This window comes from Mercenaria mercenaria, chromosome 6, assembly GCF_021730395.1.
Source record: "Mercenaria mercenaria strain notata chromosome 6, MADL_Memer_1, whole genome shotgun sequence".
NCBI lineage: Eukaryota > Metazoa > Mollusca > Bivalvia > Venerida > Veneridae > Mercenaria > Mercenaria mercenaria.
Window position 1 is genome coordinate 61303817 of NC_069366.1, and position 19923 is coordinate 61323739.

Consider the following 19923-nt stretch of genomic DNA (forward strand, 5'->3'; position numbering starts at 1 on the left):
GTCCTTCTTATATCTGACCTTTGGCCTCAAAGTATGACCTTGACCTTAGACCTAGGGACCTGGTTCTTGTGCATGACATTCCATCTCATGATGGTGAACAATAGTTCCAAGTTTCATCAAATTCCCTCCATGCATGAAGAAGATATGCTCCAGACAAAGTCTGTGGACTCTGCCAGCCCAACTGCCAGGGGCGTTCCCATAATATGTCCCGTTTTTCAAACGGGTGTATAAAAACAATCAGTGAACAGCATGAATTCTGACCAGACTGGGCGGATGCGCAGACTGGTCACAAACGCACTATATTAGTTTTGTCATGGCAAGGCTCATTAATTAATAATCATTAATCAAATAAAACACAACAGTATCAGTTTTTGATTTTATTTCTTCTTCTAGTTTGAGACCTTGTATTTCTTGTGATTTTTTCACCTGATACAGTCTGTTCAATTTTCATGCTCCTATTTTCATGGTTTAGTTCATCTTCAGCAACACGATCTTTTACCACCAATTGTTTAGATCTCTCGAAAACATACGGCATACTGGAATAATTGTTTATAATCTCATACAGAATGTAACAATTGATGATAAAGAAGAAGAGGCCAGCAAACCAAATGTAAAGGAAAGTGTTCAAGCCTTGGAATTCCAGGTAATAAGCTGGTAGCAGCCACATCCCCTGTAACAGAAAATTTGTATAACAAATATGTGAACACTGAAATTAACAAAGAATATTCAAAACGAATCCATTGAAAAAATAGGCAATAACAAGCAACAATGATATTTTCAACTAAACACATGCAAAAGTTTATAGAAATATACATTAACAATATCTAACACAAAGTTTTGATTATGGAGCAATAAACAATGTCACTGATGTCAGTCAGTTAAAATTTCTCAAAAAACAAGAGCTGTCACTAATGGTGACAAATGCCCCCGCATCACCTTGACCTTTGACCTGGTGACCCCAAAGTCAGTAGGGGTGGTGTACTCAATAAGTACTATCAACATGTGAAGTTTAATGGTCCTGGGTGAAGTGGTTCGCATGTAAAGTGCCTTCATGCAAAAAGTTAACATTGGCCCCTGTGACCTTGACCTTTGACCTGGTGACCCCAAAGTCAGTAGGGGTGGTGTACTCAATAAGTACTATCAACATGTGAAGTTTGAAGGACCTGGGTGAAGTGGTTCGCATGTAAAGTGCCTTCATGCAAAAAGTTAACATTGGCCCCTGTTACCTTGACCTTTGACCTGGTGACCCCAAAGTCAGTAGGGTAGGTGTACTCATAAAGTACTATCAGTATGTAAAGTTTGAAGGTCCTCGGTGAAGTGGTTCGCGAGTAAAGTGCCTTCATGCAAAAAGTTAACGTTGGCCCCTGTGACCTTGCCCTTTGACCTGGTCACCCCAAAGTCAGTAAGAGTGGTGTACTCAATAAGTACTATCAGCATGTGAAGTTTGAAGGTCCTGGGTGCTATATTTCGCGAGTAAAGGGTCTTCATGCAAAAAGTTAATGTTGGCCCCTGTGACCTTGACCTTTGACCTGGTGACCCCAAAGTCAGTAAGAGTGGTGTACTCAATAAGTACTATCAGCAAGTGAAGTTTGAAGGTCCTGGGTGCTGTATTTCCCGAGTAAAGTGCCTTCATGCAAAAAGTTAACGTTGGCCCCTGTGACCTTGACCTTTGACCTGGTGACCTCAAAGTCAGTAGGGTAGGTGTACTCAATAAGTACTACCAGCATGTGAAGTTTGTAGGTCCTGGGTGCAGTGGTTCGCGAGTAAAGAGCCTTCATGCAAAAAGTTAACGTTGTGACTAAGGAATGAACGGACGGACGGGCGGACAGTTGAAAACTAATATGCCTCTCTTCGGGGGCATAGAAAGAAAAACAAGAAAAAAATATCATAAACATTACGTATACACCTTAAATTTCTCTGTACCTAAGTATGTAATTTTCCCCATTTCTAATTAGTTTTTTCCTATGGCAAGATAGCACTGTGGTAGTGAACCTAAGTTTTTTAAGATTTTACCCATATGCAATTTTGGGTTTAACACTTTGAATACACACAAGAGCTGCCACAAATGCCAACATGCACTACTACTTTGGTGCTGGAAAGTGAAATTGGCACATCTGAGGAAGCTTGAGCTGTCACTGGAGTGTTTTATGACTCCATGCAGATGAAGATACTGGCCAACAGTTTGTGTCAAATTTATTCAAATATAAAAGAAATAGAGATAAGTGTATCAAAATATTAAAGATGTATAAAATGGACATAATTCATGGAAAATTTCTGTAAAGTGATGCAACAGAAGTCATTTATTTATTTATTTTTTGTTTTGTTTTTTTTCTTTGGTTTAATGCCGTTTTTCAACAGTATTTCAGTCATACAACGCAGTCAGTTAACCTAACCAGTGTTCCTGGATTCTGTACCAGTACAAATCTGTTCTCCGCAAGTAAATGCCAACTTCCCCACATGAATTACCTGAGGTGGAGAACGAATAATTTCAGAGCTACTTGTGTCTTATCATGTGGCTAATAATGTGGAACAACTATAATTTGAATCAAATCTGTATAGTAACAGCTGAGATAGAGCTAAAGTGCATCACAGCTTGAAAGGAAAAATTCGAATAAAAAAATGGGGCATAACTCATAAATAATGGTGCCAGCATTATGCAACTTGTGTCATATGATGTTGGTGATGATGTGAGACAAATATTTTAAGTCTGGATCAAATCCATTAAACTATAACGGAGATAGGGTGAAAAAAGCATCAAATAAAACCTGAAATTCTAAGTAAAAAGAGGGCATAATTCATGAAATATTTGTGCAAGAGTTATTACTCTTGTGTCATATGATGTGTGTGATGATGTGGTACAACTAATTTGGTAATAGAGAGAGTGAAAAGTGCATCAAAACATTAACTTGAAATTTTAAGTAAAATGGGGGATAATTCATAGAATTTTGGTGGCAGAGTTAAGGCACTTGAGTCAAATAATGGATGTGGTGATGTGAAACAAATAGATTTTATGCAAATCGTTTCGTCAGTAACAGAGATGTAGTGCAAATGCATCAATATTAACCTAACCACTATAGTGTGGTAGTGCATACACATCTTTCATCAGGATCTCTTAAGTTCCTTCAGAGAAAATGCCCTCAAACTATTCTAAAATTCATAAATTCCTACAAAACAAAGTTGGCCGGTGATGGATCTTCACAAAACTTACTACAAATATGGATCACTATAGAGCAATTTTTTTTTAACCCCAGGGGCATAATTTGAAAAATTTTGGTAGAGGACTACTAGACAATGCATCATACCAAATATCAAAAGCCTATGTCGTATGGTTTCAGACAAGAAGATTTTTAAAGCTTTTTCCTATATAAGTCTCTATAAAACTTGGGACCCCCAGGGCAGGGCCTCTTTTCACCCAAGGGGTACAATTTGAACAATTTTGGTTGAAGACCATAAAACAATGCTACAAACCAAATATCAAAGATCTAAGTGTTGTGGTTTCAGACAAGAAGATTTTTAAACTTTTTTTCCTATATAAGTCTATGTAAAACTTGGGATCCCTGGGGCGCGGCCACATTTCATCCTTGGAGGATAATTTGAACAATCTTGGTAGAGTACCACTAGAGGATGCTACATACCAAATATCAAAGCCCTAGGCCATGTGGTTTTGTACAAGAAGATTTTCAAAGTTTTCCCTATATAAGTCTATATAAACCATGATGAACTATATTATAACAAATACAAAATACAGTTGTTTGTAATAACTTCTGGACATGTCGCAATAACCCACTTATTCTTACTTAATAACAAACAGCTGTCTTATTGTATCTTAATATTCTAATATTTTATTAATCTTATCTGATGTCTGATCTTTTTTTTAATGCTTACTAAATAGTTTATTCACAATGGTATTTTAATATGCTCATTTATGTTATATGTCATTAAATATCTTATTTTTTGTCGTATTTTTATGTATTTGTAAAACGCCATTGAATATGTTTTGCGTAAAAATAGACGTTTAATCAAATGAAACAGTTTCAGTTTCAGTTTTTTATAAACCATGTGACCCCCGGGGCAGGGCCATATTTGACCCTAGGGGGATAATTTGAACAATTAATGGTAGAGGACCACTAGATGATGCTACATACCAGATATCAAAGCCCTTGGCCCTGTGGTTTTGGACAAGAAGATTTTTAAAGTTTTTCCTTTCGGTTGCCATTGCAACCAGAGTTCTGCATGGAATTCAATTCTTTGAACAAATTTGAAAGGGGGCCACCCAAGGATCATTCCTCTGAAGTTTGGTGTAATTCTACCCAGTGGTTTTCAAGAAGAAAATTTTTAGAAATTGTTAACGGCCGACGCATAACGGACATCAAGCGGTCACAATAGCTCACCTTGTCACTTCGTGACAGTTGAGCTAAAATGATCTCCCGTTAGCAATCCTTATCTTTCCTCATCAGGTAGGCTAAAGAATGATTTCACTGTCAAATTTAAATGAAAGCATGGTAATTAAACTCACAACCTCTTGACTCATAATCTTGTGCATTATCTACTGAGCAAAGTTGAGGAGCTCTTTCTACAGTGAAAACACAAGTTTACCTGTCCAGTGAACCACAGTACAACAAGAGTGACAGCTTTTGTACGAGACATCTTGGTGAGATATGGTAACAGCAGGGGAAGTAGGCATAAATACCACAAAAAATACTGAAAAAGACAAAATTGATGGTTGTTTATATCTAAAGTATGTATCCAAGTTCCCACTGGTTTTTACAAAGCATACGCTATCCTTTATCAATTATAGTGTACATGTAATAGTGTAATTTACATTAAACTGCTTTAAACGCAACTCCTCTTGTAGAGTCAAAAATTAATGTGACTATTTTATGCAATATGTTTGATGACAAAATCAACCCAAAGCTGTTACATATACCTAAGTATATTCTGACGTTCAGTTTTGAACTCATTCGTGCTTGAAAACAGAGTACCTGTAGATGGTTTTGTTCGTATTTCACGATTTCTCTTCTGTGATAATTTCAAAGCTAAACGAAACAAAATGAAACACCAATCATGATGAAAACATTTTCTGTGCTGATTATCAGTCCTATAAATACCCCTTCTCCGGTCTAAAGGCACATGTGGGATTACCCCTTCTCCGGTCTAAAGGCACATGTGGGGTAAGTTTAAAATACAGCAAGAAATTTCAAAGTATCATGTTCTGAATGGTTGATTTGACATCACCTTTAACACAAAAAAAAGTTATTTTACATAACTATTTCAAATTATTTGAAACTGTTGGCTGGTTCTAAAAACAGAAAACAAAACAACCTTTAGGAGAGCTCTTTAATTGGTTTACACCAGTCCTGAAACTTGGCATTAACAAGCATAACTATAGAATGTTTTAAGTCATTCTGATTATAATTATTTGCTGATTTGATCATTATTTGAGGTGTAAGTCATTGTTTCAAGGAGATTTGTGTCATTTTATAACTATCATTTTTGCTGTGTGCGTCTTGTGAAGCACTGTTATGCAAAAATAAGTAGGTATTTCTCCACAGTGAATTTTTGTCAAGTATGATTGACATACAACGCAATGTTCTTAGAAAATTTGAATCAAAACCTTTTCCATAAATAGGGGTGATTTAGACCAATTAAACAACTAAAGAAATACATGATCTTTTACTTAACTTGCACTATCTCTATTTTTTTTTTTCAATACTGACCTAAATTAATAACACAGGAGAAGCTGAAAGTTTATAAGACTTACCTGTGAAGTGCACACCTTATTGAAAGTAACAAAGGCAAAGGTGTTCAAGAAGAACACAAGAGCAGGATCTGTGTAGAACTTGAAAGAGAATACCAACAACAGCAGAACCTGAAATATATAATGGCAAAACCTGAAATGTACAACTGCTTGGCTTGAAACATACAGAAGCAGCAGCAGAACCTGAAATATTCGACAGCAGAACTTGCAACAACATACAACAGCAAAAGACATTCAATAGGTGAACCTGAGACATACAACAGCAAAATCCGAGACATTCAATAGGTGAACCTGAGATATACAACAGCAAAATCTGAGACATTCAATAGGTGAACCTGAGACATACAACAGCAAAATCTGAGACATTCAATAGATGAACCTGAGACATACAACAGCAAAATCTGAGACATTCAATACATGAACCTGAGATATACAACAGCAAAATGCCCACATGGTAGATGGTAGATGGGGAAACCTAATGTGTAGCCTCTGGAAATAAAGTCGTTACTAACTTACTTACAAAACATTAAACATACAACAGCAAAATCTGAAACCTTCAATAGGCGAACCTGAGACATACAACAGCAAAACAAGAAACAAACAACAGCAGAACCTGAGACACAAAACAGCAGATCCTGAAACAATCAACAACAGAACCTGAGACATACAAACAACAGCAGAACATGAAACATACAAAAGCAGAACCTGAGACACATAATAGCAGAACCAGAAACATACAACAGCAGAACATGAAACATACAACAGCAGAACCAGAAACATACAACAGCAGAACCAGAAACATACAACAGCAGAACATGAAACATACAACAGCAGAACCAGAAACATACAACAGCAGAACCTGAAACATACAACAGCAGAACCAGAAACATACAACAGCAGAACATGAAACATACAACAGCAGAACCAGAAACATACAACAGCAGAACCTGAAACATACAACAGCAGAACCTGAAACATACAACAGCAGAACCTGAAACATACAACAGCAGAACCTGAAACATACAACAGCAGAACCTGAAACATACAACAGCAGAACCTGAAACATACAACAGCAGAACCTGAAACATACAACAGCAGAACCAGAAACATACAACAGCAGAACCAGAAACAAACAACAGCAGAACCAGAAACATACAACAGCAGAACCAGAAACATACAACAGCAGAACCTGAAACATACAACAGCAGAACCAGAAACATACAACAGCAGAACCAGAAACAAGCAGAACCTGAAACATACAACAGCAGAACTTGAAACATACAACAGCAGAACCAGAAACATACAACAGCAGAACCAGAAACATACAACAGCAGAACTTGAAGCGTACAACAGCACAACATGAAACATACAACAGCACAACCTGAAACATACAACAGCACAACCTGAAACATACAACAGCAGAACCAGAAACATACAACAGCAGAACCAGAAACATACAACAGCAGAACCAGAAACAAGCAGAACCTGAAACATACAACAGCAGTACCTGAAACATACAACAGCAGAACCAGAAACATACAACAGCAGAACCAGAAACATACAACAGCAGTACCTGAAACATACAACAGCAGAACCAGAAACATACAACAGCAGTACCTGAAACATACAACAGCAGTACCTGAAACATACAACAGCAGAACCAGAAACATACAACAGCAGTACCTGAAACATACAACAGCAGAACCAGAAACATACAACAGCAGAACCTGAAACATACAACAGCAGAACTTGAAGCATACAACTGCAGTACCTGAAACATACAACAGCAGAACCAGAAACATACAACAGCAGTACCTGAAACATACAACAGCAGAACCAGAAACATACAACAGCAGAACATGAAACATACAACAGCAGAACCAGAAACATACAACAGCAAAACATGTAACATACAACAAGTAACTGATTAACACTAGTTTTATGGAAATATTTCCAAGCATTTGAGAAGATACACAGTAAATATGAACTTAAATTATCTGATCTTTCACCTTCAAGCATGACCTTGACCTTTGACCTATTGCCACAGGAAAAGTGCTCAGCATGTTGACTTGATGAGATAAACAACTTACCAGTATACTGATTCTATGAAAATCTTCCCAGGGGTTTAAACAATATGGAATTGACATGAAGTTATTTTACCTTTGACCTCCAAGTTTGACCCTGACCTTGGACCTAGTGATTTAGGTTTGCTCTCTGCAAGTTGTCTTGATGAGTTTAACAATCTAGCCAGGTAAGAAGATAAGAAAGACACACAAATTTGATTTATAAATCTTTAACATCTGAATGTGAACTTGATCATGGAGCTAGAAACCAAAGTTGTGTTTTCTGCACATCTTCTTAGTGAGGTGAACAACTGATGCAATTTAAAATATTCCAAACTGTTTAAAGTGGACATGAAGTTAAGCTATTTGAACTTTCACCTGTTAATGTAATTTTGCCCTAAAAAATATTGTGACCTAATGTTGTCGGCTCTGCATGTAGTTCTGATGAGCTTTACTATTTATGCTAGTTTTATAAAAATCACACCAACAGTTAATAAGTGGTGTGGACAAGATGGACAGACAAACAGCTGTACATTTGTGAATCCAGTAAAGCACCAACATTCTTTGTAACTGAAGTTATAAACATGCAAATACATGTTTAATAGCATATGTATGTTCAATCTATGTTTACTTACAGAAACATAATATATCTGAGCCGTGCCACGAGAAAACCAACATAGTGGCTTTGCGACCAGCATGGATCCAGACCAGCCTGCGCATCCGCGCAGTCTGGTCAGGATCCATGCTGTTCACTTTCAAAGCCTATAGCAATTAGAGAAACTGTTAGCGAACAGCATGGATCCTGGCCAGACTGCGCGGATGTGCAGGCTGGTCTGGATCCATGCTGGTCGCAAAACCATTGTTGGTTTTCTCATGGCGTGGCTCATTTTTCATATTGACATTCAAATTATATATCAGGAGTATGGTATCATATGGATGTGTCTTGTGGCATTAAAACGTTAATTTACTACAAATTTTCAATTTTAAGTGGAAATACCAGAAATTTATATCATTTATATAATATTGGTAAGCATAGATATGTACGTAATAAAAAAAAACAGCTTTACATTGTGAAATATGCACTTATTCACATACTTCTAAAGTTGTGCAATATTTCCACTGCAATACTTGTGTATTTTTCTCTATACAAAACTAATAACCTATAAAAGTCAACTTACTCAAAGAAGTATAAAATACACAGAATGGCAACTGGCTGTAATCTCACATGATCTCGCATCAGAGCGTGATTCGACATTATCTTAGTGAAGCAAGCATGGAGTTGCAATTTGTACCTTTAAAACTACATGTAAAATACATGTTAGCTTTTAAAACAACATTTGTTTAATATGAAATTGTCTTAAGACAAAAAATACACGTTTCTTATAAAGAAAAAAAGATGGTCATACTGTGATAATTAATTAATTCACCGTGTCATTCTTTCGCATACAAAACGTGTCACTTCCGTTAACGAGATCTCATCCACAGCCGTGGGATTTTGGCGAGATTTGCTCTACATGCTTTCAAGTTGCCGATCTATTTATTTTTATAACTCTTTGACTTACTGTAAAAGCAGAAATTTTCGCAAGGGTTTAAATTTGGCTATATTCACAAGGCGTTACATCTAAAAAATAGACCAAAAATTAATCCTCACATGAATATTTACCATTAGCATAATTCAAATTAAAATAGGATACCATTTCAACAACTTCATGCATATTAAAATCTCGCGAACATACTCAAAAGTTCAATTTCTTATTCAGTAATTTACACTGACTGATGTCATTTGACCAAAAGCATCTCTAATGTTACATGCTTCAAAATTCTTCAAAATGGTCCTCTATACACATATTTTACAATAATTTTTCTCAACATTTTATCTTGTTATAAGACTAATAATAATATGTGGTAAAAGCTGGAATGATGGTGTAATGAAATTGTAAATGTTGATCATTCTTTCCTTCTACTGCCAGTTCCAAGACCAGCAGAATCAAACCCTTGTATATTTTTCAGGAATGACAATATGTAAGTGACTATCTACTGTGAAATAAATGTGTTAAAAAACACAAAAAGATGCAGGTTAAAAAAAAAAGTGTTTTAAGAATTTAACTTTTTTAACCAAAATATCATATACAAAACAAAGAAGCTAGGCTTCATTCATTAAATCTTTACCTGTGGTACAAATGAAATAAGACCTATTATAACAGATGTATCTGCCCCCGACTGCTGATACAACATGTAGAAGTACACGGAAAAGTTGTGCCGTATATCCTTCCTGGTCACATGATACAGGTAGGTGTGCTGCAGAAACTCCCAGCCATACCTGCAAGTATTCATTTCCTTCATATTTTCTTTAAGGTAAAATCAATTAGTTTTGTCCATGTAAAATTTAGACAAAGCACTAGTTTATACCATAGGGAAATAAATTTATGGATTTCAAATTTACAGACAAGTCAAAAAATACAAATTTTAGTTGTCTGTTGGCATTTGATTTTTTAGATGAACATAACTATGAATTCCACAAAAATAGACCAAAAACAACTATTAGAACTAATAATATGAAATTAAGTAACTGTCAAGAAATGAGATTTTTTCGACATCTTGAAAACCATATTACTTTTAATTTGAATCTCTCACTTTGTATAACTGATTAGAGATAGGTAGTCCTAGTTACATTTAATCACACATTAAAGTTATCTGAGAATAATTTTTCCAGAAGTTCTAACAGAAATGAACATTCAAGCGTGAGTACAGTACCTGACTGCTAACCCCTAGTTTACAATTTTTATTCCAGGTCAGAACAGAATGTTTACTACAATGTCCAGAATTCCTTTACTTACTAAGCCAAGAGTAATAGTTTATATCCAGAAAACAGAAATTAAATGTAGTTAACATAAAGTTTAATTATTTGTCTATTATCAATTTAAAATTTGTTTAACTCCTTTAATGTTTATGATGACTTACATGTTATAAAAGATGCCTGTCAATACTGCTAACGTAAGACCAGTGGCCAAAACAAATGTTGTTCTTCGTCTTGTTGGTTTTACAGCATTCCAGACAGTTTCCCACAATCCTCGCGACTGACTCTTTATTTGGTTATGATCCTCACCAAGGAAAAGATACATCGGTATGGCATAAGTTACTGGATAGATCTTGAAATGTACCGCCAGTGAATAAACAATGGCTGAGGTTAAGATTTTGCGCTCCAAGAACAGTTTTAAGCATAAAAGCACAAGGCACGTCATTATGGACTCTGCATTTCCACGACTTGAAACGGTCATTGGTAGAGGATTGAATAACCAAAATACTGCACACAGCTTTGCAAAGTTTAGTGAGAGGCTTTTAGATGAGCTCATTATACGATAGATAAGAAATCCTGTATAAACATCTAAGGTGACAAACAACAATTTCCCAAATACCGATGAGAACCAGATATTTGGTTGTAACATCCATGCCAGTAACGGGGTATATCTGTAAGTAGCTCGCAGGTAAGGTGACTTTCCCTGAAGTAATTAAAGAAGAATCTATTATCACTATTACACTGTGTACACTTTTAAGTGAATATATATTCTGTCTTATTTCAACAACTAACTGCTGATAACAGAGAAGACAGCTTCTAGACCTTCATTAAAATGGCAGAATTTTCTTAGGTTTTCAAAAATGACCTTGTTCTACACACATGTAATAAAATGCTAATAGGTTTTGAACATGCTAAACTGGTTACAATGAACATGGAATGTGACAAATGGAGAAATGCTGAACAAAGGCCATGAGAATAGAAAGTTGCTATAACATATAAGGCATTTAGTCCTTTTTCATATAAATATCATTCTTATAAACAAGAGCTGTTTATCAATAACAATCATGATGGTCTGTCAAAGGTAACTGGGTAAGTAATTTCAATCTTAGGTGACTTTGATCTTTGACCTTATGACCCAAAAACAATAGGGGTCATCTACTGACCAAGGACTATCACCCAATGAAGTTTGGTGACTGTATGCAGAGTGTTCTCCAGTTCTCCAGACATAAGCTAACAATAAACACCCTCTTCTTCATTCGGATAAAACTGTTTTACGATATTTGGTATTTAACAAGTGTTCTAAAGACTTGTAATTGGAGTCATACCCATTTAAAGTTTAGCAACATATTATATACAGTGCCTCTATGATATATGAAGCGTCCCATTTAAAGGTCATCAATATTTCATATGCAGTACCTCAGTGATATATGAAGCAGCATCATTAAACACAAAATAATCAACATCTGTAAATTTTACAGCCATCGTTCTGTCCTGCCATTCTCCATAAATGATGAGACCAAGACGTAACAGAAAGCCAACCAATGCCAGCACTACCATGTCCATACTGAGATGTGTATACAGGTACCTAAGGGAGACAACAAATGCATGTAAAGTAAAATGATCAGAAACACAGAATGCCTGATATATAAATAAAAAAACGAGCATATTCAACAAAGGCATAGGTATTAAAGTAATTCAATAGCAATAACTTTTTATTTATAGTGACTAAAACAATTTTTTGTATACATGTGTAGGGAGTGGGGCTGGCAGGGTTGAGAAGGTGTAGGGAGTGGGGCTGGCAGGCTTGAGAAGGTGTAGGGAGTGGGGCTGGCAGGGCTGAGAAGGTGTAGGGAGTGGGGCTGGCAGGGTTGAGGTGTAGGGAGTGGGGCTGGCGGGGTTGAGAAGGTGTAGGGAGTGGGGCTGGCAGGCTTGAGAAGGTATAGGGAGTGGGGCTGGCAGGGCTGAGAAGGTGTAGGGAGTGGGGCTGGCAGGGTTGCGAAGGTGTAGAGAGTGGGGCTGGCAGGGTTGAGAAGGTGTAGGGAGTGGGGCTGGCAGGGTTGAGAAGGTGTAGGGAGTGGGGCTGGCAGGGTTGAGAAGGTGTAGGGAGTGGGGCCGGCAGGGTTGAGAAGATGTAGGGAGTGGGGCCGGCAGGGTTGAGAAGGTGTAGGGAGTGGGGCTGGCAGGGTTGAGAAGGTGTAGGGAGTGGGGTCGGCAGGGTTGAGAAGGTGTAGGGAGTGGGGCTGGCAGGGTTGAGAAGGTGTAGGGAGATGGGCCGGCTGGGTCGAGAACGTGATGAGATACTAAGGAACAATATCAAGAATCTAAAGACAAGAGGGTCCTGATGACCATACAGCGCTCACCTGTTAAACTTGGCCTAGGAATCATCAAGATAGACATTCTTACCCAGTTTCATGAAGATATGGTCATAAAGGTGGTCTCAAGAGCGTTGACAAGCTTTTCCTTTGATTTGACTAGGTGACCAAGTTTTAAACTTGACCTAGGAATCATCAAGATAAACATTCTTACCCAGTTTCATGAAGATATGGTCATCAATATGGCCTCTAGAGTGTTAACAAGTTTTTGACCCCATATGACCCAGTTTCGAACTCGGCCTAGGAATCATCAAGATAAACATTCTGACCGTGTAAACATGTTTGACCTAGCGATTTCATGGAAACAAATATTCTGGCCAATTTTCATTAGGATTTTACAAAAAATGTGGTCTCTTGAGTTTAAAAAGTATTTTCTTTGATATGACCTAGTGACCTAGTTTTTGATCCCAGATGACCCATATTCAAACTTGACCTAGATTTCATCAAGGCAATCATTCTGACCAATTTCATGAAGATCTATTGAAAAATACAACCTCTATCGCATAAATAAGGTTTTTTTTATTTCACCTACTTTTTGACCCCAAAGACCCATATTCGAACTCGACCTAGATTTAATCAAGGCAATCATTATGACAAAATTTTATGAAGAGCAACTGAAAAATACTGCTTCTATTGCATACACAATGTTTTTCTTTGATTTGACCTGGTGACCTAGTTTTTGATCCCAGATGATCCATATTCAAATTCGACCTAGATTTCATCAAGGCAATCATTCTGACCAAAATTCATGAAGATCAATTCAATTGCATACACAAGGTTTTTTTTTTACTTGACCTAGTGACCTAGTTTTTTAGCCCAGATGACCAATTTTCAAACTTGGCCTAGATTTCCTCAAGGTAAACATACTGATTAAATTTCATGAAGATCAGTTGAAAAATACAGCCTTTATCGCATACACAAGGTTTTACTTTGATTTGACCTAGTGACCTAGTTTTTGACCTCTGATGACCCATTTTCGAACTTGACCTAGATTTCATCAAGGTTATAATTCTGAAAAAATTTCATGAAGATCAGTTGAAAAATACAGCCTCTATCGCATACACAAGGTTTTTCTTTGATTTGACCTAGTGACCAAATTTTTGACCCCAGATGACCCATTTTCGAACCTGACCTAGATTTCATCAAGGTAATCATTCTGACAAAATTTCATGAAGATCGCTTGAAAAATACAGCCTCTATACACATACACAAGCTAAATGTTGACAGACAACAGATGACAGACAGACAACAGACATCGAGCGATCACAAAAATTCACCTGAGCATTGCTGCTCAGGTGAGCTGAAAACATAATTATGTTTTTATCAAAATGGTTAGATGAGTGTTCCAATTCTGATAAAAATGTAGATCTTTCAAAAACAGTGATTTATTGCATATTTTACAGATACATTCAAAGAGGTCAAGACAAGCTAGTTTCGGGTCAGGACAAGTGCTTTCAGAGAGTACTTGTAAATGTAAATAAATGTAAAATAAATCCTTACTGCTTAGTTTTAATGATCAACAATCAGTTTTCAAAATAAAAGTAGCAAAGACTACAATCGCCTTCACACTTCTCTGGAAAATTTTACATGCATCTGAAGTAAACAGAGCTTAAATTATGCTATCATGTATTTGAATAAAGTGTCAAAAGGCTGATGATGGATAATTTGTGGAGTTGGGATAAATAATATCAGGCAACTTCAAGTTTCTTTGATGTCAGGAGCTACAAGGCGACTATTCTGCTCAAGTTGCACACTAGCCCAAGCCCTGTAATACTTACCTGTATCTATGATATGCAAGTGGCAGACCTATTGTTCTATAATTTTTTTGACATGTGCTTATTATATTTAAATGCCCGATCAATTAATTATTTAAGAAAGCTTTTTTTTGATAAGAAAATAAAATTAATTGTTTTCTTGGGATTGATATAAAATTATTTGAGTTGTGGTAATTTTATCGTGTTGATAAGTCAATGTTACTTTGTTACCTTCATCTGTTACAGAGCGTCTGAGCCAGATATGACCCTTAAGCTCCTCTGATCTGGTTTCTCTATAGGGGTCCGAATGGAAAACAATAGTCACTGTATAAATCCGAACAAAACTTTAAAATTGTAGCCAAAAGTTAAGCACTATTAGTAGATACAAAGTCTTAAGAACCATTGCATGTTAGTATATCATATCTGTGTCATATCTCTTAATTCTCCAGTTCTTATCCAATTTAGTCAAGGACAAACAAACAATATTTTAATTTCTATGCTAGTGTGACCTATAAGAAAAAATGGTCAAAAAATTGAGATTTTACAAGCTATTGATATAAATGTGTTATTTTTGTCAATTTTGCTGTAAAAATGATTACAAAAACCCACATTTTCACTGTTTTGGGTTTTTTATATCGCGAGTGTGATCTTAAGTTAATAACGCAAGGTAGTCCAACTAATTGTGCGTGAGCCACGATATTGTGGTAATTTTAGCATAGATCAATATCAACCTTTTCTGTGTTGAGCCTTCCACGACAATTTCTGGGCGGAGAGGCAGCGATTTTTAAATCACATTCTAACTATTAAAAAACAAAAATGTAAGTGAAATTTTAAGATACCTGGAAAGAATATCCATTTTTCCCCTTCATTCAATTGATGTTTATGTGAAAAAACGGCAAAACACGAGCTTGTCACTGTTTTAAACAATACACCCTAAAGTTTACACAAATTTTACATGGCTCCGATTCATGTCACATGATGGATAACGACCAACCGCACTGTCAGCGTGTACTGAGTATAATGGCGGACGTGTAAATACAGCAAGGTAGCCAAACTGAAACATACTGTGTTTATCAAATTTTATGCTTTATTAATGTGTTTTACTGTTATGTTTAAACCATAAGTTCAGTTATAAGGTAAGGTAAATTTTATTTAGCGTCGCTTTGTGAAACAATTAACATAAGCTCTGTAGAGCTTTTGAGCGACCCTATTTAAAGAACAGTTAAAACCAATTATACCTGACCCCTAGCAATTTGCTGGTACCCATTTACAGCTGGGTCGACTGAGGCAATCATGATAAAGTGCCTTGCCCAAGGACATACCACAATGGGAGTAGCCAGGATTCGAACCAGGGGCCTTCACCTCAGTAGGAAAGCGTCTTAGCTCGACCATTGCGTCCACTAAAGTTTTATTTTGTATTACGATATTATCGTGTAAATATATTGCCTGTTCGTTTCTTTACCTAAATCTAATTTCACCAAAGAAAAGCTGGTTATTGGTTTTGACGTAAAGAGAGGGATTATGACCTATCACGAAAATATTTCACAAACACTTTTGACGTCAAATTATTTGGACTAAACGCGAGGCTGATAGACCAGAACTTGAGAAGTGGTCCTCAAACGGTGTCAGCTTATTTCTAAGCAATAATTATTACTGATTATAAGACTTACGATTTAACTACTCACCAAGTAAATTGAAAATTTGATATCAGCAATGCCTGTTTGAAAATGGCGTAAATTCAATGAGGGGACATAACTCATTTTTAGAGAGAGTAAATTCCGTGTAATGACGTTCACTGATAGATAAGGTAAGATCAAGTTTTGAGTTTTTTTAATTGTGATCTAGACAGTAATTTTTAGGCTTTACAGATGGATTTCAAACGAAAACTGACCAAACTGATTCAGTATTAATAACATATCAATGAACTGTTCTATAGAAAATTAAAGATTTTTTTTTGTTGGTGCTCATTTAGTGTTGTTCAAATCTTACATGATCTATCATTTGCACTTATCACTGAACTCGTACAGCATGTTAGCCTTTCGCTTGAGATATTTGTAAAATTTGGTTTTTCTAAACAGGTTGTCCATCGAAGATAAAGATGTTTTGAGCATAAGAATAAATTGAATAAATATATGTTGCAGAAGGAAAAGGATATTTTAAGTTATGCTGTGATAATCTTAATATGCTACATTTTTTCTTATTTTCCATTTATGTTATGTGATGACATCTTTCCCTGCAGCTGCTTTGCTTCTGTCTATGAAACTGGTAAAAGCAGGAAAAAAGGCAGAAATAGTGATAGAGAAGGGTGAAAGATTTCTCCAAGATAAAAGCAAAATATTTATTCATTTGTTTCAATTTAACTGCATTCAAGCCTACCCTGGCAAGTTTCTGACAAGTTTCAGGCCTTTGCTGTTGACAAGAAAGCTGTAAATAAAATCTGGAAAGTAGATCCCTCGGGAGCACCGAGAACAAGGCAAACAGTGAAAATTACAGACTCGGTTTGATTGAGTCTGTTCATGAGCAGTAATGGAAAACGCAACACTGCCCACGCCCCCTAGCACCGGCTTAAGCCATTCTCAGGCTTTTAATCTAAGTACACATATATGTCATGTGTTGAAGTACTCAGACTTTTCGGTATGGACATTGACGTCATGTTTTGAAGCATTATATTACTTGGAGCGACAGAGACTGCAAATGCAATGTCTGGCTAAATGAATTCCTACAGCACTGGCGGGGATTACAAATGAGTTCAGCTATCTAAGTGTATATCAATATATGTTGTTGCTTCGTTTAACTGCATTTTGTCTATATCTTATCTGCATTGGTTCTGCCTTTGCTGCACCTGAACGACGCTTGCAATTTATTATGAACAGTGTTATATATAGATCAGTTTTTCGTGGTTGTATTTATTATGTTTGCATTAATTTTAGGCTGCGTTTATTTGGCATTGATATTTCCTGAATTATTTGCATTTTCCTTCGTTTGTTTGCAACTTACTTTTTGAATTAGGCTCTACATATTCGATGCACAAAATAATGTTCTTCATGCCATTATAAATATATACTTGCAGTCTATGGAGTAAGCAGTTTCAGTCTTGTCGTATTTTAATGCTGCTTTAGTATATATGCATGCTTCTTTTTAGCTCACCTGAACCAAAGATTTAGGGTGAGCTATCAGTATCGAAGGATTGTCAGGCGTTCGGCGTCCACATTTTTGTTCAAATAGTTCCACTTGATCACTTGTATAGGTTAGAACTAAACAAAGAATAAACATTGAAGTGAATTCTTCTCATGAACCACTTACTGGATCTTCACATAGCTTTTAACTTGTTTCTTTTTTTAGTAATTTTGTAGAGTCGTTTTTCAAGTTTGTTCAAATGATCCCACATGATCCTTTTAATGGACCTCCAGAGCTGAAGGGAATAAAACCTCTCATAGGTTCATACAAATGATATGGATCGACAGCTATTAAGGCCTGCCTGGGCTAAAAATAGAGAAACCTTTTCACAACTTCACAACAAGAAATTTAAAATTATATTTGCTAAATAAGGAATTCAACAGCGTGTAAATGATGCCGTAAACACACTAAGATGACTGTCTCCATGATTATCCATTTTCTTAAATTTAATTTCAAGCTGTCATATCTTTTTCAATCAAGTACGTTTTTAAAAAATCTTTCAGCGTTATGAAAGACTTGAGGATGGCTTTCATATAAAATTAACTTATTGTCAGGCATTCCTTTTTTTTATAATTACAAAGTTTCTTCCATCAGTACATGTATATGACTATTCTACTTTGTATACCATTCTGCCAAATAATAAAATAAATGACAAACTAACTGTCCTAACTCAAAAAGACTTTTGTCAGAGAGGATGATAGATTTCTCACATGCAATTTCGATAAAGCGCATTTACTAGTTCCATAGTTAAAAATGTCTTTTATGTGGACATGTGATGAAGTTATTAACATCATTTCCTTTTCTTAAATGACATTTACGTCAGGTTTGGAAATGCAGTTGTCCAGAAAGTAATTGCGTGGTGGTATTCACGTAGAAACAAAATATGCACCCCTTGTTGCAGATTTGTTTTTATATGGTTTTATGTTGATTCTTTCAGACAGACATTACAACCGCATTTAACAATGCATCACGCTTTCTTGGCAATATTCTTGGAAAATCCGCCTTTCTTGTGTGCTCAAGCGATAGATACCATTTATCCCCAGGATCTCCAGTTAAATAAAACTAATAATTTAGATACTACTGTTTCACTTTTTGTTTGACATTTCTCTGTGTATTACAATACTATACATACCAAAGTTTATAGCAAAAGAAATGATTTTAGTTTTAAAGTTGTTAACTTCTCCCATTTGGGTGGAGATATACCCAGGCAATATCTTATGGGGTGTATATTTCTCAGTTAATTCGTTTTGCCAGAGCCTTTTGTCAAGTTTAGGATTTCAGTGAACGTAATCTATATATTAAAAATAACATTCTTCATCAATACTATCGTTCTTGTAAGTTACGTAAACATTTTTCTAAATACTGTCGTAATTCAGATTGGTTGAAAACATAAATCAAAACCCAATTTACATAGGGGCTGTGATTTACGAACATTGTAAAACCAGGGGTGACGGTTATTTTCTTACTTTATTTGGAAAAATCATAAAACGTTTAATTAAAAGAGGTTGTGACCCAATTATTTGAGAATACATCGCAAGCAACCGTTTTACAGTTTTATGCTGTGCTTCTCTCTTTGATTGTGTCTGACACAGGACTCTGCTATGGAATTTTTAAATACTATTTGGACTGAGCTGTTTTGATACCTGTCTTCTGGTCTGTTTCGTCAAGTCCTTTAGGATGTTTCTCTTGATGCTCCATCTTCTGCAATGGCAGAGAGCTCATGTGCTCCGGTTCTTATATAAATTGACAAGAGAATTTTTGTGTGTGTGTGTTTTTTTTTTTGTTTTGTTTTTTTTGCCATATCTTTTGTTGACACTGATTATGTTAGGGATTCAGTTGGCGGGGATTACTTTTATTTACACTGTCATCTGAATTTCGAACATTGTGAAGGTAACAGCGAGGTTAAATCGGTTTAAACCCTCAAAGGTGGTTTTGCCACTGACCATTCAAAAGTGGTATTTATTTGTGCTGTCATTTATTGCTTATTTACTGTGCATGTGCG

General features: G+C 36.0%; 2 protein-coding genes across 2 annotated transcripts; both read right to left on the reverse strand.

Moving 5' to 3' along the window:
- Positions 1 to 364: 364 nt before the first annotated feature.
- LOC123548737 (GPI mannosyltransferase 1-like) lies at positions 365 to 16519 on the reverse strand. Its single transcript, XM_053546070.1, has 7 exons — positions 16430 to 16519; positions 12035 to 12203; positions 10783 to 11321; positions 9991 to 10141; positions 5762 to 5869; positions 4597 to 4701; positions 365 to 670 (listed from the first exon to the last, which is right to left on the reverse strand). Exons 2-7 carry the CDS (start codon positions 12179 to 12181, stop codon positions 365 to 367), a joined length of 1356 nt encoding a protein of 451 aa, XP_053402045.1. The 5' UTR covers positions 12182 to 12203; positions 16430 to 16519.
- On the reverse strand, positions 12240 to 19619 carry LOC123550444 (uncharacterized). Its single transcript, XM_053546848.1, has 3 exons — positions 19540 to 19619; positions 12365 to 12918; positions 12240 to 12256 (listed from the first exon to the last, which is right to left on the reverse strand). Exons 1-3 carry the CDS (start codon positions 19617 to 19619, stop codon positions 12240 to 12242), a joined length of 651 nt encoding a protein of 216 aa, XP_053402823.1.
- Between the last annotated feature and the right edge of the window lie 304 nt (positions 19620 to 19923).

Excerpts from the sequence above, each read along its gene's own strand:
- LOC123548737 (XM_053546070.1), bottom strand. The coding sequence starts at position 12,181 with ATGGACATGGTAGTGCTGGCATTGGTTGGCTTTCTGTTACGTCTTGGT. Across the intron at positions 5,870-9,990 it reads TTATTTCATTTGTACCACAG|GTTCTGCTGTTGTTGGTATT; the intron begins GTAAAGATTTAA and ends TATATATTTCAG. Across the intron at positions 4,702-5,761 it reads ATAAGGTGTGCACTTCACAG|TATTTTTTGTGGTATTTATG; the intron begins GTAAGTCTTATA and ends TGTCTTTTTCAG.
- LOC123550444 (XM_053546848.1), bottom strand. The coding sequence starts at position 19,619 with ATGGAGCATCAAGAGAAACATCCTAAAGGACTTGACGAAACAGACCAG. Across the intron at positions 12,919-19,539 it reads AAAACAGCTCAGTCCAAATA|TATCTCATCACGTTCTCGAC; the intron begins GTATTTAAAAAT and ends ATTGTTCCTTAG.